Source organism: Pteropus vampyrus, unplaced genomic scaffold (genome assembly GCF_000151845.1).
Source record: "Pteropus vampyrus isolate Shadow unplaced genomic scaffold, Pvam_2.0 Scaffold276, whole genome shotgun sequence".
Taxonomy (NCBI): domain Eukaryota; kingdom Metazoa; phylum Chordata; class Mammalia; order Chiroptera; family Pteropodidae; genus Pteropus; species Pteropus vampyrus.
Genome location: NW_011889057.1, coordinates 2413593 through 2438799, shown reverse-complemented (window position 1 = coordinate 2438799; position 25207 = coordinate 2413593). Strand labels below are relative to the sequence as shown.

At 34.6% G+C, this 25207-nt stretch overlaps 1 protein-coding gene across 3 annotated transcripts in view; it reads right to left on the bottom strand.

The window, feature by feature from the left end:
• Positions 1-25207, bottom strand: part of ATF7 (activating transcription factor 7) — a 78374-nt gene that overhangs the window by 27641 nt on the left and 25526 nt on the right. The window contains exon 3 of one of the 3 annotated variants that reach the window (XM_023520758.1): positions 10873-11058. The exons of the other annotated variants lie outside the window; for them this stretch is intronic. Within the exon in view, the coding sequence (XP_023376526.1) occupies positions 10873-10959 (87 nt within the window). The 5' untranslated portion in view covers positions 10960-11058. The remainder of the gene's footprint in view (positions 1-10872; positions 11059-25207) is intronic. 3 annotated transcript variants of the gene reach the window in all.

The window sequence follows — 25207 nt, the reverse complement described above, 5'->3', positions numbered from 1 at the left end:
GGATTTCAAAGACTTCGTACAAAAAAAGAAATGTGAAATATCTCATTATGTTGATTACATGTTGCAATGAGAATAGTTTGGATATATTGGGTTAAATAAAATATTAAAATTAATTTCCCTTATTTTTACTTTTTAATGTGGCTTCTAGAAAATTATAATTACATCTGTAGCTTGCATTTGTGGTTTTCATTATATTTCTTTTGAACAGCTGTGATCTAAATAATATGCCCAAAGATCTGATAGGAATTTTAATCATATACCGATCTTGAATCTTTCCCCCAAAACCGATTTTCTCTAAATGAACTTTATAAACTATATAGCAGTGACTCTCAACCAGAGGCAACTTCACTCCCCAGAAACATTTGGCAATGTTTGGGACATTTTTGTTTGTCTCAAGTAGACAGATGCTTCTGACCTCTAGAGAGTACAGGTCTAGGATGCTGACAAATTTCCTATAATGCACAGAACAGCTACCCCAAAACAAAGAATTATCTGACTCAAAATGTCAATTGTAACTCTGTTGTGAAACCCTGCTACAGGGTTACAGGGAAAGACAGAAACAAGAAAAAAAAAGACTGTTTTTTAGTTTTTGCCAAATGGCTAACACATGTTTTTGGATTTGAAACTTGGAAGGAAAAGAACAGGCAGAAAACTCCCAACCTCACTTTATAAAATGGCTGATGTACTACAGATCTGAAACTACTTAGGGAAATTAGGATGATGGAGACAGAAGGCATTGTAATTGGGAGAACAGATTAAATGGAATTCTCATGCACTGCCTTGTTAATAACAAAGAGATAATGCAGAAGAAGCAAATCAAAACAATTTTGGCTATTTCTGATTTTCACTCCCTGATAGAGGAAAAAAATAGTGAGAAAGGAGATTTTCTTAGTTTAAGAAATAAATGGTAAGAAGCCAGTCTGAGGAAGTCAATCTGAAAAGTGGTATTAGTCGCAGAATGCGCGGGAAAAGTATAGTTTCTTATTGACAATTTTCCATGGGAGATCTTTGGTTAAAACACTTTCATTTCCAGGAAGTTTCATTCTTGCCCATCCTCTGCGATAGGAGAATCTGGAATCCTACCTACTAGCAAACTGACTAAATGAACAGAACTAAGTAAAGAGGAATGCCTTGAAGAACACAGATGGTGGGAACTGAGTATCAAGAATACATTTCAATGAATGAAGTCTTAAGATTTTTGATTTAAAAAAGTGATGTATAACATACTAAACACGAATCTTAAGTGTACAGCTCAACAATTTTTTATATAAGTATATGCCTGTGTAATCACAACCCAGATCAAGGGGAGTGGAGGGATGGGCAAAAAGGTGAAGGGAATTAAGAGGTACAAATTTCCAGTTATAAAATAAGTAAGTCATGGGGATCTAATGTACAGTATAGGGAAAAGAGTCAATAAGATCACGGTAACTTTGTATGGTGACAGAAGGTTACTAGAATTGTCATGGTGATCACTTTATAAAGTATACATAGATGTTGAATCACCCTGTTTTACATCTGAAACTAATATAATATTGTATGTCAACTATACTTTAATAATAATAACAAAGATCTCTCATGTCCTCAGACTTGCACTAAGAATAACAGTATTTTTAATTATTTAGGAAATCCAAGGTTTTATAAATATAAGTAAATTTAATAAAATAATTATTGTTCTCTTCAAGGAAAAAAAGATATGAAACATTTCAGACATCCCAGAAGATTTCCTCAAACCCTTCAGCTTTTAAATGAAAGAACTATTTGAAACTGTATAGTACCTGCCATAGAGCATGTATTCAGCTAGTTCTCTCCTCTTTACTTTTTAAAATCTCAAGGTAGACAGGTATTGTAGTAAAAATTAGTTTTTCTTTGCAAAATAATTCTAAACAAGTCAATGTTTAGGGAGAGTTCTTCTCTCAATCTCATTAATACTAGCCTCTCAGAAGCTTTTGGAAATAGCAGTACTGTTTAGAAGAGAAGGCTCTGGGCAAAGGCTCAGGCCAAACTACAGCTAAATTTTTGTCTGTTGACTCTGAACCAGGCACAGGCATATGGGCATTAGAAATGTAAGAGTTTCAAGCTAAATCTTTGGTAAAGTATTGTGACCAACGAAATTTCTGTATAATATGCACTCAACCCCCAGCCAAATTCATTCCTGAAATGTTGTTTTTGGCCATCACAGTGGATTTGTCTCACATTTAAAAAGGCTCTTATATCCTGACTTATGATTAATTCACGTCCCTTTCCTTGTTTTAGAAGAGTAGACTAGGGGAAGGAGACAAATCAGGACTCTTAGTTATTGGAAAATGAGCTCTGAATGCCTAAACTATCATGGAACAATACAAGGAATTGAGTTTATATTCGTGATAGTCTGAAAAGTTATTTATACTGAAACCTAACTATCCCCTTCTCCCAAGTTTCTGGGTTTGGCAGGACTTCATGGACAGAATAGCTTTCTTTTATTACAGTATCAAGTACTCTTGGACATATTTTGATGAAGGAAAACAGTATGAAAAAGCCAGAGAAAATCTGAGAAACTATGGGGAGCAAGCTCTAGCATATAGTGATATCGGTGCTGAGCAAGGTGAAAATAACTGACCTTTTCTTGTAGACTATTTAATCACTTCAATTGATCACATATTCTGAAAGAAGAAACTGGGAGATCTGCAACAATCTTGATAAAGATTCTCACCCTCACTGAGTGCTTCTATTCCCAATGCAAGATATCATTTAAGTTTGGGAAAGTAGGGAAAGGGAGAAGGGAAGGGACTGAATACACACACCTCAAAGCCAACATAACTTTCATCTGTACCTTAGTCAATCCTAGGCTCCTGCTCTCTACTTCAAGATGCTACTGTTTACTAAATGAGTCACATATCCTGCTTTGAATGCTTCATGAATGTTGAATGAATCATTTCAAAGTACAGAATTATTCAACAAATAAATACAACCACAGCAGCAGCAGCTCATAGGCTGCATGTGTGAGCAAGGTAATTTATAGAGGAAAAATAAAAACAGGAAACTTCTTCCCAAAAATACTCTAGAGAAAATGTTGTCAGGGGAACGAAGGAGGACAAATTAAAGGAGGGGAGAACCCACCAAATTGTACCTAAGGTAAATTCCTTTGTCTGTGTATTGAAGAATTTTCAGTTTGGGGAAAGCTGTTTGAGTATCTTAAGGAGAACCCTCTGACTAAATTAGTCCATTATAAAAAGAATGAATTTTGAGAGCTGAGATATTATTTGATAGTTGGTCTAATGGCAAAATCATCTGGCAAAATATAAGTTCTCGAGAGCAAGCAACGAAGTATTCTAAACACCTAGAACAGTACCTGCATACAGTAGGTACTTAATAAATATTTGTTGAATAAATTCCAACTAGCATATCTCACTAAAGTGCTACAAAGCATCCCGAACTTACAAAACTCTTGTCCCATGTGTACAACGGTGGGAGAATTTTTACCATCCATATCCAAAAGGAGAGCTGATATTTTATTTATTTTTATTTATTTTTTGAGAGTTGATATTTTAAATACCGGCTCTTTCCTATGGAACTAGAGGCTGGGCCTAGTCAGAATCAAGAATACCCTAATGGAATTAGGAGCTTGGAATAAGAAACAAATAGAACTTCAAAAATTAAGACTACAGGAAAAGGTCAAAATGGCAGCAAAGCGGATTTAAATCATTGGAAAGAACTATAGACTCTGAGGGGAAGTGGGTTGAAATCATTCCCAAAGATTTTAAAGGAATGTTAAATGCATAGTTTCCTGGTCCTCTTGTATTTTTGTGACTTTATTTTCTCTTATTTTTCTACTAATGCTTTCTATCCAGGTCAGCCTTTCTACTGATCTGCAAAGTCTACTTTTCAATTTTTTACCTCCACACAATCCCCCTATTCTCAGATATGTTTTCCCCTCTCCCTTCCGTTTATCCAAATCCTACCATTTTTCCGAGGCCCAGGTTAAATCCAATTGCTTTTTGAAAGCTTCTCTAATGACTCTACTCTTCGGTAGTCTATTTTTCCTGAACTTGTATGGTACTTGACAGGTTTGCACCACATAATTTAGAATTTTAGTTTATATGGTCTCTTAGTTTAAAGTAGACTGTAAATCACTAGAGGATTAAAAATGTAACCTACGCTTATTCTTTACTCTCCTTACCTTCCCCATGATGGGGCTTGGCCCAGTGGTGAGCACATGGTAGGTGCTCAATAAATTCTTTTTCAGTGATTGGGTCAAGTTTTATATAGTGGCATGAGAATAACTGTTTAAAAAAAAACAAAAAAACAACTTTTCACTTTTGGATTCTCAGATCATACAAGGCATACTTTCAGAATGTGTGTGTCCTGTTATGGCCTTTGCATCTCCATTTCCAAAGTATATTTCATTATGCAAGTAAGTGAGAATGAGTTTATCCTCCTCACTTTTTTGTTAGATACCAGATTCCCTTTATTACAAAAAGGTGCCTAAGATAATTGCAGTGTGCTAGAGTTATACTGCTGTTGTATGAAAGGACCCTGGTGTTATGTCTTGTGGGTCAATTTATTTTTTTCAGGTATCTGATTCCATCACCGAACTTTATTACCAACTAAAATGCTTTGTGCAAAAAATGTCAATTCATAAACAACAACCTTTTTACTTCTTCACTCCCCAAACCACTAATAGTAATTTTAACTATATTCTTTTAAGCATTTTCTTTTAGGGTCTCAATTACTTTAATTTTATAGGGAAGAATATCAATATGCCACAGGAGTCAAGCTGTGTCAAGAACTGGATTCCTCCTTTTATAAAGTTTATCTCTGTCAAGAGGAAAAGGTATATTACAAACAAGATAACAAACTGGTGAGAGTGTGTGGAAAAAGAATATTAAAACCAGAGTCAACAATGAATTGCTGGATCATCATCATGATCTGGGATTAATATTAATGTATTATTCTACATCATTCAGACCATTGATATAACATTCCTCTAAGTAGTATAAGTTTTGACTCAGTCACACCAGATCACTCATTTTTATTTTGGTTCCTTGTTCCCCTCTCTTGCTTATGACAAATGCAAAGAATCATGATTCTCATGGGTAATGTCTTATGCCAAGTAAGTTGCAGATACCCAACAAATCACAACAAAAAGGAAACTGAGCTCCAAAGGTGATACAGGCCAACTCTAAGAGATTGGGCAGTGTAGGAAAAAGGGTGGCAAATATAATTTACCAGTTTAAGTTGGGAAAGGTAAGGTATTCTGTTTTAAAATCTCGCTTACTATTTGATGGGATTGAGAAATACAATCTTACTTCAGGTTTCAATGTAAGTAGCCAAAGTCCTGGTCATCTCGACTTCTATGGGAATCCCTAGTATCACAGTAAAGTAGGAAGTACAAATTTTCGTATTTCTTCTACTTTCTTTTAATTTTAATTTTTCATTGTGGTAAAATACTTATAACAAAATCTACCATTTTAAGTGTACAAGTCAGTGGTATTAAATACATTTACATTGTGTGACCATGACCATCATCCATCCCCATAACTCTTTTCATTTTCTAGAACTAAAACTCTATAGCCACTAAATAATAACTCCCCAATCTCCCCTCCCCGCCCCATCCCCTGGCAGCCACCATTTCACTTTCTGTCTTAATGATTCTGACTACTCATATATGTGAAACCATATAGTATTTAGCATCTTTTGTGACTTATTTCACTTAGTATTTCTTCACGAGCCATCCATGTTGTTGCATACTGTAGAATTTCTAACCTTTTTAAAGATAAATGATATCCCATTGTATGTATATACCATATTTTGTTTATCTATTCATCAGTCGACAGATACCTGGGTTGCTTCCATGTTTTAGCTATTGTGAATAACACTGCTATGAATGTGGGCATACAAATACCTCTTCAAGACCCTGCTTTCAATTCTTTTGGTTATATACCCAGAAGTGAAATTGCTGGATCATATGCTAATTCTGTTTTTAATTTTTGAGGAACCACCATACTGTTTTCCACATTAGCTGTACCATTTTACATGCCCACCAACAGTGCATAAGGGTTCCAATTTCTCTACATCTTCTCTAATGATTGTTTTCTTTTTTTTTTTTTTATAGTAGCCATCCTAATGGGTATAAAGTGGTATCTAATTATAGCTTTGATTTGCATTTCCCTAATGATTAGTGATGTTGAGCATCTTTTCATGTGCTTTTTGGCCATCTGAATATCTTCTTTCAAGAAATACCTACTTGCCCATTTTTGAATCAGGTTGTTTTTTTGTTGTTGAGTTTTAGAAGTTCTCTATATATTCTAGATATGAGTCCCTTATCAGATATATGATTTGCAAAATTTTCTCCAGAGTAGGGTAGCCTTCCTACTCTGTCTTTTTATGCATAAAATTTTTAATTTTTTAATAAAGTTAAATTTATCTATTTTTTCTTTTCTTACCTTGCAACTTTGGTGTCATATCCAATGTTATGAAGCTTTTGTCTTATATTTTCTTTTAAGAGTTTTATTGTCTTAGGTCTTACATTTAGATCCTTGATCCGGTTTGAGTTAATTTTTGTGTATGGTGTTAAAGAAGGGTCCAACTTTATTCTTTTGCATATGGAGATCCAGTTTTCCCAGCACTATTTGTTGAAAAGACTGTACTTTCTCCATTTAATGGTCTTGTCACCTTTGTCAAAAATGACTTGATCACATATATGAGGGTTAATTTCTGGAATCTCTATTCTATTCCATTGATCTAAATGTCTTTCTGTATGCCAAGACTACACTGTTTTGATTACTGTAGCTTTGTAGTAAGTTTTGAAATCAGGAAGTTTTATTCTTTTTTCAAGGTTATTTTGGCTATTTGGGTTCCCCTAAGATTCCATATGAATTTTAAGATTTTTTTTAAATTAATGCAAAAAATGTCATTGGGGTTTTGATATAGATTGCTTTGAATCTCTAGATCACTTTGGATAATATTGACATTTTAATAATATTAAGTCTTCTAATCCATGAAAGTGGAATGTGTTTCTATTTATTTATATCTTCATTTTTTTCACTAGTGTTTTGTAGTTTCCATTGTATGAGTCTTTTACCTCCTACATTAATTCCTAAGTATTTTATTCCTTTTGATGCTAGTATAAATGGAATTGTTTTTTGTAATTTCCTTTTCAGATGTTCATGTATAGAAATGCAAGTGGTTTTTATGTGTTGACTTTGTATTCTGCCCCTTTGCTTAATTCATCTATTAATTCTAATAGGTTTTTTTGTGGAATCTTTAGAGTTTTCTACATATAAATTCATATCATCTGTGAACAGAGATAATGTTAGTTCTCCTTTTCCAATATGGGTGCCTTTTACTTCTTTTTCTTGCCTAATTGATCTGATGAAAACTCCCAGTACTATGTTGAATATAAGTAGTGAAAGCAGGAATCCTTGACTTGTTCCTGATCTCAGAAGAAAAGTTTTGTCTTTCTGATGCATGCTATAGATTTTTCATACAGGGCTTTTATTATGTTGAGGTAGTTTCCTTGTATTCCCATTGAATAGAGTGTTTTTATAATATAAAGCGTATTGAATTTTGTCAAATGCTTTTCTCTGCATCAATTGATAGGATCATGTCTTTTTGTCTCCCTTTGTTTTGTTAATGTGTGTACCACACTGATCAATTTCCACATGTTGAAATAGCCTTGCATTCCAGGAATAAATACCACTTGGTCATGGTGTATAATTATGCTGTATAAATGCTGCTAAATTCTGTTTGCTAGTATTTTGTTGAAGATTTTTCCATTAGTGTTCATAAGAGATATTGGTCTGTAGTTTTCTTGTAGTGTCTTTATCTGGCTTTGGCCTCATGTTGAGTTAGCAAGTGTTCCCTCCGTTTCAATTTTTTTGAAAAGTTTGAGAAGGATTGATATAATTCTTCTTGAAATGTGTAGTAAAATTCATCAATAAAGCTATCAGGTCTAGGAGTTAACTTTGATGAGAGATTTTTGATTGCTGATTCAATCTCCTTACTAGTTATATGTATATTCAGACTTTCTTTTTTTCATGAGTTAGTCTTAGTAGGTTTTATGTTTCTAGGAACCTGTCTATTTCATCTAGGTTATTCAATTTGTTGTACAATTGTCCATTGTACTCTCATATGATCCTTTTTGTTTCTGTAGAACCAGTAGTAATGTCTCTACTTTAATTTGACTTTAGTAATTTGAGTCGTTTTTCCTTCATCCATCTAGCTTTTTAAAAGTCTGTCAATTTTGTTAATCTCTTCAAAGAACCAATTTTTAGTTTCACTGATTTTTGCTACTGTTTTTTTAGTCTCTATTTCATTTAAATCTCCTCTAATCTTTATTTCCTTCTTTCTGCTGGCTTAGGATTTAGTTTGTTCTTTTTCCAGTTCCTTAAGTTGTAAAGTTAGGTTGTTGATTTAAATTTTTTTTTTAATGTAAGCATTTATAGCTATAAATTTCTCCCTTAGCACTGCTCTCACTGTGTCCCATTGGTGTCGGCATGTTGTTTCTGTTTTCATTCATCTGTAAGTATTTTCTAATTTCCCTTATGATTTCTTCTTTAATCCATTGTTTAAGAGTATATTGTTTAATTTCCACAATTTTGTGAATTTTTCAATTTTTTTGCTGTTGATTTATAACCTTCATTTCACTATGGTCAGAGAAGACACTTGGTACCATTATCTATCTTTTAAAATCTATTGAGACTTAATTTGCAGTCTAATATATGGTGTATCCTGGAAAATGTCCCCTTGTGCACTTGTGAAAAATGTGTATGCTATTGTTGTGGAGTGTTTTTTATATATATATACATATATATATATCTGGTAGATCTAGTTGGTTTATTGTGTTAAATCCTCTATCTCCTTACTTATTTTGTCTAGTCTTTCTAACCATTATTGTGAGTACAGTATTAAAGTCGCCAACTGTCTATTTCTCTCTTCAATTTTGTCATTTTTGTTCTTTTTTTTTGGATAGTCTGTCATTAGATGTGTAAATGTTTATAACTGTTATATCCTTTTGCTGTCTTGAAACTTTTATTAATATATAATGTCCTTCTTTGTCTCTTGTTACCTATTTTGATCCAAAATTTATTTTTTCTGATACTGATATAGTTGCCACTACTATCTTTTGATTACTATTTGCATAGAACATCTTTTCTTATCTTTTCACTTTCAACCTGTTTGTGTCTTTGGATCTCAAGTGAGTCTCTTGGAGACAGCATACAGTTTGATCACGTTTTTATCCACTCTGTCAGTCTCTGTCTTTTGATTGAAGAGTTTAATCCACTGACATTTAAAGTAATTACTGATAAGGAGGGAACATTTCTGTCATCGTGCTGTCTTCTACATGCTATACGGCTTTTTTTGTCCCTCATTTCCTGCATTACTGTCTTCTTTTATGTTTCGTTGATTTTTTATAGCAAAATGTTTAAATTTCTTTCTCATTTCCTTTTGTGTATATTTTGTAGCTAGTTTCTTTGTGGCTACCATGGGGATTACATTTAACAACCTAAAGTTACAATACTCTAATTTGAATTTATACTAGTTTAACTTCAATAATATATAAAAACTCTGCTCCTTTACAGTTCTCTGTCCACCTCTGTTTCTTTTGGTTGTTGATTAGAAAACCAAAATTATATCTTTATACATTATGGGCCCCAATACATAAACTAATAATCTTTTAAATACATTAGTCTCTTAAGTTATGGTGAAAACGAGATTTGGAGTTACAAACCAAAATTAGAGTAATGCTAGCTTTTACACTCATTAAAAAAATGTATTAGTCTCTTAAATCATATAGAAAGCAAAAAGTGTAGTTACAAACCATTCTTACAATAATACTAGCTTTATAGTTTCCCATGTATTTACTTTTTTTGAGATTTTTATTTCTCCCTATAGTGTTGAGTTACTGTCTAGCATTCTTTCATTTCACCTTTCAGGACTCTCTTGTAGGGCAGGACTAGTGGTCATGAACTCCCTCCGCTTTCATTTATCTGGGAACATCTTAATTTCTCCCTCACTTTTGAAGGACAGTTTTGCTGGAAACAGTATTCTTGGTTGGCAGTTTTTTATTTTAACACTTTGCATACATTGGCCCACGGTCTTCTGGACTCCAAAGATTTTTTTATTTTCTGTGCCTCATTCAATAATTTCCATTCTCTTACCTTCAAGTTTGCTGATTCTTTCTTTTGCCTGCTCAAATCTGCCTCTGAATCCCTCTAGTAGATTTTTTTCATTTCAATTATTGTACTCTTCAGGTCCAGAATTTTTTTGGTTTCTTTTTAGGTTTTCTATTTTCTTGTTGATATTTCCACTGTGTTCATACATTGTTCTCTTGATTTTCTCTACATCTTCCTTTAGTTCTTTGATCATCTTTAAGACAACTGCTTTAAAGTCTTTGTCTAGTAGATCTGCCACCAGGTCTTTTCATGACAGTGATTTATTTTTTTCCTTTGAATGGTCATACTTTGCTATTTCTTTGTATGCCTTGTGATTTTTTTATTGAACAGTAGTCATTTGAATCTAATAAAGTCATAACTTTGAAAATCACATTCTCCCCCTTCTCTAGGGTTTGTTGATTTTTCTTATTGTTTTTGGATTTTCGATTGTTGTAGGGTATCTCTGTGCCAAAGATCTGTCTGAGGTGTACATGCAGTATCTTCTTAGGTTTTTACTGAGCCTTTCCCTGAACATGTGCAGTCACTTTCTAATTTTCTCCATATATGCAATTGTTTTTGAATGTCCTAGTCTTTAATGTCTGGCTCATGAAAGGGTAAAAAGTAAAAATAAAGGGGAGGAAAAAGTGCAGCTCCTTTAAATCCTCTAGAAGTACATCGCCGAGAGGTGGAGGACTTATAACAATGAGAGGGGTGGAGAAGCAACAAAGAGGCTACCCACCTCTTTGTCTATACCTCTGTGATCAGAAGTAACAATCAGAAAACAGATCCCTGATATCTGGAGAACAGGGTCTTTTTTGCCCGTCATAGCTCCTACCCACTGTGTACAAGGTGCTCCAGGAACATATGCACAGCTACCTGGCAACTGGCTGAGGATGCAGGATGCGGATGGTTAGCTGCTCCTGTCCTGAACAGAAATTGACTTAAATTAACCACAATTTATCCTCCAGTACTTCCCCTGAATGTTGCAAGCCTTCAATAGACTCGAGTTCCAAAATGGTTATGTTAGACAGACTCAGCCAGTACAATTGTTGTCTAAGTGGGGAGACAGATCCCTGATGCTTCTTACTCCATCACCTTCCCAGAATCCTTCTTTCTCTTTTTAACGATATTGTCTTGTGACTTTCTTCAGTAAGGCCATAAACTAAATTGTGTCCAGTGACTTTAAAACTGGAAATCTGAATGGCTTACCAGGCCTTTCTGGTCCTGAAAAGATTGTTGTTAATTAATGTCTTGTGTGCTGGATTACTTGAGAGGAGGGGATGGTAGCAGGATAGAGAAAGGGAAGAGGCAATAGGTCTGATGAAGGCACTATTGGTTTTTTAACCCAACTCCCATACCCAACCCTCCTACTATAAAGACCAAAACACCAGATACTCACTTTCCCAACCTCCCATGCAGCTAACATTAAATCTGTCACACAGTTCAGGACAACGACACAGAAATACAGTGGGGTTTAGAGTAGAAGACTGTACTTCTGGGGAAGCTTTTGTTTCCTTATAAAAGAGAAAGCTAGAGAAGGAAAGTCCTTGGTGCTCACCCATTTTTCTTCCTCATCCTTTGTCAGGAAACTAACTTGAAACTAAAAGGTAAAAGCTAAAAATGGCAAAGCAGAGAGATAGAAAGAACCTAGGTCCTCTAGTTTAGCTGCTCAAAGAGTCTTAATTCTTGTGTTATAGGGATTCACAAAGTTTTAAGCTATTGTTAGTTACTTGTAGCTGAAACCATTCCTAACCAATAATGATTTTCAAGATATATAGACTTTTCCTCTTTTTCTATTTAAGGAACTTAGAAAGTGAAATACATAAGAAAGTATCTCATTCTATAACTTCATGAGCACTTATCAGTTTAATTCCATTCAACGAATGCAGAATTCCAATTTTATTTTCACATAGTATATCAAATAAATTATTCCATCTCATCATTACCTATTGCCCAGGGTTCCTTAAAAACAATGGTTATATAATGTTTGGGTTTTTGGAAGGGCAAAATGGGAGGAGTAAGGGACCTTAAGAGGCTGCTCTTTACTCCACACCTCTTTACTAAGGTGTGGAGTTTTTAGTTTGAGCCACATCTTTTCTTATTCCTCGCTGCCTCTCTCCCTCAATACCCAATGGCTGGCTCTTTATTAAACTACAGGGCACTCTTGGGAACTATATTTAAGAATTTACAACAATATCCACTATCTTTCTTTAGATGGCAGCTACTTACTTGGATGGATTACGTGCTTAACAAACTTTAAAGGACCAGGGCCTAGGAGCAGAGAGATCCCAGTAGCTATTCAGCAGGGCTTGGTTTTGTGTCAGTTACATGGCTAATTGATTTCTCCACAGCTCTTGCCCAATGGTAGACCTTTTAGTATTCTATTTTCCAAATGTAGCCACTTAGTTGGGGTACCATTAAAGTCCTCAAAGGAAAATAAAGAGATATCTTTCGGTCTCCAAACACACTCACTCATTCACCCACAAATAATTCCAAAATGTAGCAATATATTTTTGTTTTAAAGAAACTATCAAAGCTTAAGTACCCAGGGCCTTAACAAGAGGTTATAGGCTGGTAAAGAAATAGGCAAAGACTCAATGGTTTGGCAGATCTCTTGAAAAAACCAGAAGCTTGTAGAGTATACTAATTCTGCTTTGCCACCTTAATTTAATAAAGAAAAAAAATTCTTTCCCTAATTTGTTGACATATTCAGCTGATTTTCTTTGTGTCTAATTTGGAGAGTTTTGAAATAAAACCAGGCAAATGGGAAATTCCTTAAATTTTGGATATTTGCTTTTTAACCATAAGAGATACTCTTTGGAATGTTGTCCACTGAATAGAGCGGTCTAATTAAAAAAACACAGGCAAGCAGAGGAAAAGTAACAGTAACATGTATCCACATGCACCTTGACTGTTACAGTGATCTAAAACAGCAGCAACACATCAGTTTCCCCAGAAACTGTCCGTTAACTTCTGCAGTTTCATCTCCTGCTGCTCTCTACAATTTGTGTTCTATCAACATCAAGCTACTTATAGTTTCTTTGAATATACCATGTTTTTTCATTCTTTTGTATTTTCTGTTCTCCTATGTTCTCCACCTTTTCTGTCCCACAAATTTCTCTTTATCTTTCAAAACCTGTTAAAGAATCATCTCCATGGAACTTTCCTTAATGTCTACCAGATCTCTCAGTACTTGCAAATACTATGTTTATATTATTACCCTTATCATATTACAATGTAATTACATTTTTATGTGCCTGACTCCCCTACAAGACAGTGAACACTTCGATGTCCTTATATGTCTTTCTGTCACTAGTATCTAGCATGATGTCCAGTACATTGCAAATATTCAAGTATTTTTTATTAAACTGACCCCACAAAGGCTAATAAGGGTCTCACTGAATTTAGAAAATTATTCATGGGCTATTTCTGCAAACTGGTCCCAGGTTTACTCAAGGTTGGAGATATTTGGCAAAATACACAAAGGGAAATGCCTTGATTTTATTCTTTCAATGGATCCTTTGTGTGTACTAAGTCTCTTACTAGAGACATTTGTGAAAACCCATATTTGATTCTTGATTGTGGTCTAAAATGTTAACAAACTGTTCTTATTAAATACAACCTCCCACCCTATTATATCAGAATGTAGACAAATCAGGAGGTGTTAATGGGATCCTATTAACCTTCATATCACATTACAACAGCCTCATCTGTTAAGTAAAGAGAGGAGTAAGGATAAACATAAAGGCCATAAGCATACTGATGGGTGTCAGGGAGAAACTAAGTCTCTGGTAGTCCCAGTCCTCACTTCTTGGTAACAATTCACTATAGCAGATTTCAACCACAGTGTGGTAGGCTGATAATGGCTCCTATATTAATTTGCTAGAGCTGCCCTGTCAAAGTACCACAAATCTGGTGGCTCAAACAGTAAAAATGTATTGCCTCACAATTCTAGAGGCCAGAAATCTGAAATCAAGGTGTCAGCAGGACTGGTTCATCCAGAAAGATATGAGAGAAAATCTGTTTCATGCTTCTTTCCTAGTTTCTGGTGGTTTGCTGGCAATTTTCAGTGTTCCTTGGTTGTGGCAGCATAACTCCAAACTGTATATGGTGTTCTCCCTGGGTGCATGTCTGTATCCAGTTTCCGTTTTTTATCAGGATACCAATTATTTTGGATGGGGCCCATCCTACTACAGTATGACTTCATAATAACTAATTACATCTACAATGATCGTATTTCCAAATGAGGTCACATTCTTAAGTACTTGGAGCTAGGATCTCAACATGTAAATTTGGGGGGACACAATTCAACCCACAAGATCTCCTAAAGATATGTCCATGTCCTAATTCCTAGAAATTGTGAATGATACTTTATATGATGATTAAATTAAGGAATCTGAAATCAAGAGGTTATCCTGGATTATTTAGTTGGGCCCTCAATCCCATCACAAGTATCCTTAGAGAAGTAAAGGAAGACACACATAAAGAGGAGAAGGTGATGTAAAGACAGAAGCAGAAATTGTTGTGTTGTAGCCACAAGCCAAAAAATGCTGGCCGCCAAAAGAAGCTAGAAGAGGTAAGGAAAGGATTCTTTTGAGAGCCTCCAGAGAGAGTGTGGTTCTGCCCATACCTTAATTTAGGACTTTTTGCCTCCTGCACTGTGACTGTAACAGATACGGTAGATAGAAAACCAACTATATCAATAATCACTTTAAATGTCAAGGATCTAAATATACCAATTAAAAGACAGAGATTGTCAGAGTGGATCAAAAATAAGACCCAAACTATGTGTTGTTCACAATAAACTCACTTTAAATAAAAAGACATATAAATAAAAAGTAATGGGATGGAGAAAGAGAACCATGGTGACAGCAATCAAAATAAAATGGGAGTAACTATATTAATTTCAGACAATGCAGACTTCAGAGTAAGGAACATTATCAGGGAGAAAGAGGGGCACTACATAATGACAAAGGGGTCAATACTCCAAGAAAACAAAATAATCCTTAATGTTTATGTGCCTAACGACAGTGTCAAAATTCCTAAGATCACACTCTTAGAACTACAAGGAGAAACAGATGAATCCACTATTATAATTGGAGACTTTAACACTCTTCTATCAGAAATGGACAAATCTAGCAGGCAGAAAATCAGTAAGCCCACAGTTGAAATTAACAGCACTATCAATCAACTGGATATGATTGATATCTAAAGAATTCTTCATCCAAGAATAGCAGATTACACATTCTTCTCAAGTTTACATGGAAGGAACATTCACCAATATAGATCACATTCTGGGCCAAAGAACACATTTTCACAAATTTAAAAGAATAGAACCATACAATGTCTGCTCTTTGTAATAGCCCGCTGAAATGTGAAAGGGTTAAAGAATAATTAAAACCTGAAACTGGACAAAGGAAGTCTACAACTTAGGCCTAGTTTCTGGAACCCCTAACCACATTCTGTTAATCATGAAACTTGTAACAATGAGCTCATACGCTAACTGCCAATTTTAGCCTGTGTAACCCTGCTTGCTTTCGTGGCATGAAAAATAATCAATTGTATATAAGCTGAAAATTACTGTTTGGCCATCGCCCATGGGAACACTGGCTATTGCCCATGGGAACATAGGCAATCACCCATAGGAACATAACATTCTAACAATAAGCTTTCTGCTTCTGTACTTCCCGCTTGCACACCTGACCAGTGGGTTGACAGGTAATGAATAGGAGAAAGATGGACCTTTGTATTTAAGACAGAATGAGGAATGGGATTTGGGGCTTAAAAACCTTGTATCTTGGCAATTCGGGGCTGCTCCTTTGCAAGGACAGCCGCTGGCTAATAAACTGTCTCCTGGTTAAGAGCACTCAAGTTGGGTCTGGTTATTCTGGACACAACACTCTTAAACCACAATGGAGTTAAACCAGAAATCAATGGCAGAAAGATAGCTGGAAAATCCCACAATATTTGGAGATTAAATAACACATTTCTAAATAACACATCAGTCAAAGAAGAAATAGAAATCTCAAGAGAAATTTTAAGATATTTTGAACTAAATGAAAATAAAAAACAACTTATCAAAATTTGTGAGATGTACAAAAACAAGGCTTAGAGGGAAATTTATAACATGAATGGATATACTCAAAAAGAAAAACAATCCAAAATAACCTAAGCATTCCCCTTAGGAAACTAAAAAAAGAAGAGCAAATTAAATTCAAAGAGCAAATTAAATTCAAAGAGCAAATTAAATTCAAAGCAGAAGAAAATAAATAATAATGAAAATTGGAATAGAAATCAATGAAATTAAAAACAGGAAATCAATTAAAAAAATCAATAAAACTAAAACCTGGATCAATGAAACAATAAACTTCTAGCTAAGCTAAGAAAGAGAAAAGACACAAATTACCAACATCAGAAAAGAGGGGACGAAAAGAGGGGACATCACTACAGATTCCTCTGACATTAAAAGGATAATAAAGGAATATTATGAACAACTTTATTCCCACAAACGTGATAACCTAGATGAAATAAACCAGTTCCTTAAAAGACACAATCCTCTATAATTCAGACAATAAGAAATGGACAATCTGAATAGGCTCATATCTATTAAATTAATTGAATCAACAAATGACCTTCTAAAACAGAAAGTACCGGGTCCAGATCAGTTCAGTGGTGAATTCTATCAAAAATGTAAGGAAAAACTTATACCGATTCTCTACAATCTCCTCCAGAGAACAGAAGCAGAAAGAATACTTTCTAACTTATTCTGAGGTCAACATTACCCTAATATCAAAACCAGAGAAAGACATTACAAGAAAACTACAGGCCAATATCTGTCATGAAAATAGATGTGAAAATGTTCAACAAAATATTAGTAAATCAAATCCAACAATGTATAAAAAGAATTATACACCACAACCAACTGGGATTTATCCCAAGTATGCAAGGCTGGGTCAACCTTTAAAAATTTATTAATGTAATTCATCACATCGGCAGGCTAAAGAAGGAAAATCACATGATCATATCAATAGATGCAGAAAAAGCACTTGACAAAATCCTATATCCATTCATGATAAAAACTTTCAGCAAACTAAGAATAGAGAATTTTCTTAATTTATTAAAGAACATCTACAAAAAACCTACAGCTAACATCATACTTAATGGTGAAAAACTTGACACTTTCCTGCTTAGATGAAGAACATGGCAAGGCTGGCCCCCAACTCTCAATACTCTTTTTCAACATCATATTGCATGTCCTAGTTAATGCAATAAGACAAAAAAGGAAATAAAAGATATAGATTGGTCAGGAAGAAATAAACTATCTTTGTTCACAGATGATATGATGATCTATGTAGAAAATCCAGAAGAACTGATGAAAACTCCTGGAATTAGTAAGTCATTATAGCAAAGTTGTAGAATATAAGGTTAATATACAAAAGTCAATTGTTTTCCTATATACCAGCAATGAACAAGTGGAATTTGAGATTAAAAACCAACTATATCAATAACATTTACATTAGCATCCCCCAAAATGAAATACTTAGGTATAAATCTAACAAAGTATGTACAAGATCTGTATGAAGAAAATCACAAAACTCTGAGTAACAAAAGCAAAGAACTAAATATATGGATATTTATTGTAAAGATATCAGTTCTTCCCCAACTTGATCTATAGATTCAATGCAGTACCAATCAAAATCCCAGCAAGTTATTGTGGGTATTGACAAACTGATTCTAAACTTTATATGGAGAGGCAAAAGACCCAGAATAGCCAACACAATACTTAATGAGAACAATGTTAATAGACTGACACTACCCGACTTCAAAATATACTGTTAAAGTTATAGTAATCAGTGTAGTATTGCTGAAAGAACACATGAAAAGATCGATGGAATAGAATACAGAACCTAGAAACAGATCCACGTAAACATCTTTAACAAAGGAAGAAAGGCAATAGAAAGGAGCAAAGATGATCTTTTTAACAAATAGTGCTGGGGCAAATGAACATGTGCATGCAAAAAATTAATGTAGACACAGACCTTAAACCCTTCACAAAAATTAACTCAAAATGAATCATAGACATAAATGTAAAAGACAAAGCTATAAAACTCCTAAAAGATAACATAAATCTTGGTTTTGGTGATGACATTTTATTTATTTTTTAAATGTTTTAAAAATTATTTATTTATTTATTTAATTGAAGAAATTATTTAAATTCTGTCCCCCCATCTACCTACTCCCTTTTCCCTCCCCCTTACCCTTTGGTAACCACTAGTCCATTGTCCATGTCCATGAGTCTCTGTTTGATTGTCCTGTTCATTTGTTGCTTTTAGGTTTATATCCCACACATAAGTGATATCATGTGATTTTCAATTTTTTCTGTCTGGGTTATTTCACTTAGTATGATTATTTCAGGGTCCATCTATGTTGTTGCAAATGGCAGTGTTTCATCTCTTCTTATGGCTGAGTAATATTCCATATGTGCCACAGCTTCTTTAGCCAATTATCTATCGTAGGACACTCTGGTTGCTTCCATGTCCTGGACACTGAATAATGCTGCTATGAACATTGGTGTGCAAATATCTTCTCGGATATGAGTTCTCAAGTTTTTGGGGTAAATACCCAGTAGAGGGATTGGTGGATCATATAGTAGATCAATTCTTAATTTTTTGAGGAACCTACATACTGTTTTCCAATAGTGGCTGTACCAATTTGCAGTCCCACCAGCAGTGTATGAAGGATCCACATCCTCTCCAACATTTGTTATTACATGTCCTATTGATTATAGCTATTCTAACAGGTGTGAGGTATCTAACAGGTATGTCATTGTGGTTTTGATTTGCATTTCCCTAATAGATAGCGATGTTGAGCATCTTTTCATATATCTGTTGGCCATTTGTATGTCCTCTAGGGAGAAGTGTCTGTTCATGTCCTCTGCCCGTATTTTGATTGAATCATTTTTGTTGTCCTTATTGTTATTGAGTTGTATGAATTCTTTGTATATTCTGGACATTAGGCCCTTATTGGCGTTGCTTGCAAATATACTTTCCCACTTGGATGGTTGTCTCTTTACTTTGTTGATAATTTCTTTTGCTGAGCAGAAGCTTTTTAGTTTCATGTAGTCCTATTCATTTATTTTGGCTTTTACTTCATAAAATCCTCTTTAAGTCCAAGGTCCTTGAGTTTCGTTCCTATGTTATCTTCTATGCATTTTATTGTTTCAGGTCTTATATTTAAGTCTTTAATCCATTTTGAGTTAAGTTAATTTTGGTGTGTGGTGATAGACAACAGTTCAATTTCATTCTTTTGCACATGGCTTTCCAGTTTTCCCAGCACCATTTATTGAAGAGTCTTTCCTTTCTCCACTGTATATTTTTGGCTTTTTTTGTCAAAAATTATTTGCCCACATAAATATGGGTTTACTTCTGGACTCTCAATTCTGTTCCACTGGCCCATGTGTCTGTTTTGCTGCCAATACCATGCTGTTTTGATTACTGTCACTTTGTAGTATAATTTCAAGTCGGGCAGAGTGATGCCTCCAGCCTCATTCTTTTTTCTCAGGATGGCTTTGGCAATTTGGGGTCTTTTGTGCTTCCATACAAATCTGATGATTTTTTGTTGTATTTCTTTAAAAAATGCTGATGGACTTTTGATGGCGATTGTATTAAATCTGTATAGTACTTTATGGACTTTTGATGGTGATTGCATTAAATCTGTATAGTATTTTAGGTAATAAGGTCATTTTAACTATGTTGATTCTTCCAATCCAAGAATATGGAATATCTTTCCATTTCTTTGTATCTTCTTTGATTTCTTTTAACAGGGTCTTATAGTTTTCATTATATAGGTCTTTCACATATTTCGTTAGATTTATTCCTAAGTATTTTATTCTTTTTGTTGCAACTGCAAAAGGAATTATTTTTCCACTTCTTTTTCTGACACTTCGTTATTAGAGTATAGAAACACTATGGATTTTTGAACATTGATTTTTGTATCCAGAGACTTTACTGTATTTGCTTATTGTTTCTAGGAGCGTTCTTGTGGAGTCTTTAGGGTTTTCTATATAGAGAATCATGTCATCTGCAAATAGTGACAGTTTGACTTCTTCATCTCCTATTTGAATGCCTTTTATATCTGTCTCTTGTCTGACTGCATTCACTAAGACCTCCAATGTCATACTGAATAACAGTGGTGATAGTGGACAGCCTTGCCTTGTTCCTGATCTTAGAGGGAAGGTTTTTAGTTTTTCGTCATTAAGTATAATGTTGGCTAAGGGTTTGTCATATACGGCCTTTATTATGTTAAAGTACTTTCCTTCTATACCAATTTTGTTAAGTGTTTTGATCATAAATCGGTGCTGTATCTTGTTGAAGGCTTTTTCTGCATCTATTGATATGATCATATGATTCTTATTTTTAAATTTGTTTATGTGGTATATCACATTAATCTATTTGCATATGTTGAACCATCCCTGTGCCTCTGGGATGAAGCCCACTTGATTGTGGTGTATAATCTTTTTAATATGTTGCTGTATTCGATTCGCTAGTATCTTATTTAGGATTTTTACATCTGTGTTCATGGGAGATATCGGTCTGTAGTTTTCTTTTTTTGTGTTATCTTTACTAGGTTTTGGTATCAGGGTGATACTGGCCTCATAAAATGAGTTGGAAAGTATTGTCTCTTCACTTTTTTGGAAGAGTTTGAGGAGAATAGGTATTATATCTTCTTTGACTGTTTGGTAGAATTCACTGGTGAAGCTGTGGTGATGACTTTTTAGATATAATATACCAAAGGTATGATTCCATGAAAGGAATAATTGGTAAGCTAGACCTCATTAAAATTAAAAACTTCTCTGTGAAAGACATGTCAAGAAAATGAGAAGACAAGCCACACTGAGAGAAAATATTTGCAAAAGATACATCTGATAAAGGACTGTTATCAAAATATATATAAAGAACTCTTAAAGCTCAACAATAAGGAAACAATCCAATTAAAAAAAATAGTCAAAGACCTTGACAGACACCTCACCAAAGAAGATATACAGACGGCAGCAAATGAAAAAAGCATATGAAAAGATGTTTCACGTAAGTCATCTCATCAGAGAAATGCAAATTAAAAAATGACATCTCACTACACACCTATTTAAGTGGTCAAAATCTGGTTCTCTGACATCAAATGCTTGTGAAGGTGTGACACAACAGGATCTCTCATTCATTGCTAGTGGGAACAGAAAATAATACAGCCACTTTGGAAGACAGTTTGGCAGTTTCTTACAAAACTAAACATTCTCTTACCATACAATCTAGCAATCATGATCTTTGGTATTTATCCAAGGAGTTGAAAACTATGTCCACACAAAAACCACACACGGATGTTTATAGAAGCTTTGTTCATAATTGCCAAAACTTGGAAGCAAAAAAGATATCCTTCAGTAGATGAATGTATAAATTGTGGTACATCCAGATAATGGAATATTATTTAGTGCTAAAAAGAAATGAGGTATCAAGCCATGAAAAGACAAGCAAGTATCTTAAATACATAGTATTAGGTGAAAGATTCCAATCTGAAAAGACTACATACTGTATGATTCCAACTATTTGACTTTCTGGAAAAGGCAAAACTATGAAGACACTAAAAAGATCAGGGGTTGCCAGAGGGTGGGAGAATAGAGGGGATAAGGATTAATAGGTAGAACTCAGAGGATTTTTAGGGGAGTTAAAATACTCTATATGATAATATAATGATTGATACATGTCATTATACACTTGACAAAACTCATCAAATGTACAACACTAAGAGCGAACCCTAAGGTATACTATGGACTTTGAGTGATTATAACAAGTCAGTGTACGTTAATCGGTTGTAACAATTGTACCACTCTGGCGGGAGATGTTGATAATGGGGGAGGCTATGTACACGTGGAGGCATGGAATATAAATATGAGGACTCTCTGTACCTTCTTCTCAGTTTTGCTGTGAACTTAAAAGAGCTCTAAAAACATAAAAGTCTTTAAAAAATTGACAACCACTAAGTAAGATAGCTTGTCACGCATTTATTCTCATAGAGTGCTCAGAAAAAAGCCTGAAAAATTAAGCCTGAAACAGGGTACTCATTGCTTATTAATCTAATGTTAAGACAGAAAAGCATAGCATAGCAGAAAGTCCAGTTTCCAAGCAAGAATTGTTGTCTTTTTCACAGAACTCCAATCCAATTATGCCCTAGCTGCTGATTTTTCTATCACCACTTTCCCTTTGTTTCAGAGACAGCATTCACGACCTTCTGTTCATGCGGTAAGGAAAAAAATCGCTTCCCAGAAAGGCTTATCCCACTGCATTTTACTAGATAAAGGAAAAACAAAAAGCTATTTGACTCTGACAAGCTGATTACTGTCTGTGGAGGAGCAAAATGCGTCCCTTAGGACTAAGAGAATAGCCAACAAGGTACAATATGTTCAAACCTTAACCACTGCCCCTGCCAAGAGCTGCTACATATGTGCACACTACTCTCCTCTGAGAAGTCACATGCACATAACTGAAAATGTAAGCCTCCATAAGGCCTTGTCTGGCTATAGTTTCAAATACATGTAAAGTGCAAGAATGCTGAAATAAAGTCTCCCCTTTTCACTTTGCAATTACCTAGGTAAAACTTAGAAGGGAAGAAAGGAAAGATCGAAGAGGAAATAGCTAAATTGTTGAATCTAATATGGTGCCTTATAAACACATTTAGACACCTAGACCCCTGAACATTTTAGAGTAACCACTATTATTGTCATCTCCCAATACAGCCGAAGTGGTCTACAGTTTCTTCCTTAGTCCTAAGAAATACCTTGAAACTGAAGCAAAATGTCTAAAGTTATGAATACAGTGAAAAAATTAATGCACACGGATTGCCACTGAGTGAAAAAAAAATAATGCTCACTGAAGTGATAGACGTCTGTCATACTATCTACTCTCTCTGGTATTATGCAGCTAACTTCACCTATACACCATAACTGAGATCTTTAAAATTATCTCAGCAACTCTTTTCACTTGATTCAAATAACTGATGCCAGTTAAAGTTTTGTTTTGTTTTTACTTTGAGAACAGAGACACAAAGTAACTAAAGCTTAGCATTAAAAGGGAGCATTAAAACTTCAAAAGAAAGTATCCATCCTATTAAGTTTGTAGTCTATGTTCGATAGGTTGCTGCTCTGAATCACCTTTCTGCTGCATTTACAGTTTTACAGGAACTCCTGGCAGGGGACACACACACACACGTGCATACATACACAACTAACTGGTCTGTCCGAGGCACCCAGCAAAATAAACAAATGAGATCTTTGGACACCTAGAGTGATCATTTTAGTAGTTTGTGAGCTTGCCTAATAACGCATTCTCAGCTCTGAAGCCAAGAATTTGACTTCATGGTCAGAAGAAGAATAGAAAAGACTTCAGTCAGATATTTCCTGCAGCTGAATACAGTTAATTTCACATAGTCCACAGTTATGCAATGAATCATTATCAGAATCAAGAAGGAAAAAATATATTTTAAGCAACTCTCCAGTAAAAGATAAAAACATTAAGACGAAACATACAAAGAATCTCTTTACTATAAACATCAACCATGAGTCTCTAATCTCTTTTGATCCTCTGTGTACTCTACATATTATCACAAATTATTTCACATAAATATTTCCATGTATCTATTTAGTGATAAATTTTCACTTCCAATGATAAATTAAACCTCCTCTGCATTAACAGACCATAGTTTGTGTAAGAGAAAAATGAAAGGGCAGATATATGGAAGTGCTATGAAGTCAAAGGAGAGGATGTGAAATATGAGTGAGGAAGAATTTTATTATTCAAAAGGTAAGACCCTCCATGTAGTCTAATGTCAAAAATGTCAGAGAATAAACAAGCTACGAATCACTGGGAAGAATATACATCTCCCTACACTGTTAACATACTTCAAATCATACCTTAATTCTACCTTAGTCATAATATTTCCTCTTGTTACCAATTAAGTATGGTAGCTACAATAACAAAAGTTGCATTACTACATGGCATTATACAAAGCAAGTTACCCGGATACCATCCTTTGCATCTGGAAACTTACAGCCATAAAACTAAGATGGGGAAGAAGGGAATATGAATCAGGAAGTGACACAGTCTAGAATTCACAAAGATGACACTACAATGCTTCTTTGGGCCTACTAGTGGAGTATATGTATGCTGTGAATTTTAGGTCCCAGCTTTCTAGCTCTATCTACATTTCTTATTGATCAAAAATTTTCTTTTCCATCTTAAAATCATGTCCCTGCTACAAAACAATGGTTATTTATCTCACAGAGAGTTAGACACATTTCAGCAGCATTCCCAGGCAGATTTAAAAAAAAAAAAGACATTATAGATTAAGGCTGAGGCAGTTGCAGAGAGGTCTCTTCATTTTAGTAAGCATTCTCATCTTTTTGTACAGGCAGAGCTCAGCAGTCGATCCAACTCTCTAGTATGGCATCCAGATGCCTAGATCAGCAACAAACTACAGCTAGGATGTACTTAACTGATTATATTTGGCCTATTTACCAAAAACCACTACTTATTCATTTTTTTCTTCCGCTAGATGTGCATATTTTATGTATATGAAAAAGAATAAGGAAGTAGTTTAGACTAGTAGTTAGGAGTGCTGGTCTGGAGTCTCTTTGTATTACAGCTCCATCATAAAATATTGAGTGATCTTGTACAAATTATTTAACCTCTCTGAGCCTCAGTTTTCTCATCTGTAAAATAGGGATATTATATCCCCCCTTAAGGAATTTCTAGGATTAAATAAAATAATACCTGTAAAGCACTTTTCCACAGTTCACGATAAGAGCTCAGTTTTTATTATTATTGCTGATTCTGCTGCTGTTATTATTATTACACTGATAAAGTTAAACAATTTTCTTTATAATTTGTTCTCTCTCATTACCCCCATATGATCCCCTGGGTGGAATACAATTTTCTTGAACTTTATATAAACACAACATTTCCTCCAAGTTGTATGTGTATTTATGCATACATGAGCTGTTGGCCTGTACTACTTATGTTTATCCTGAA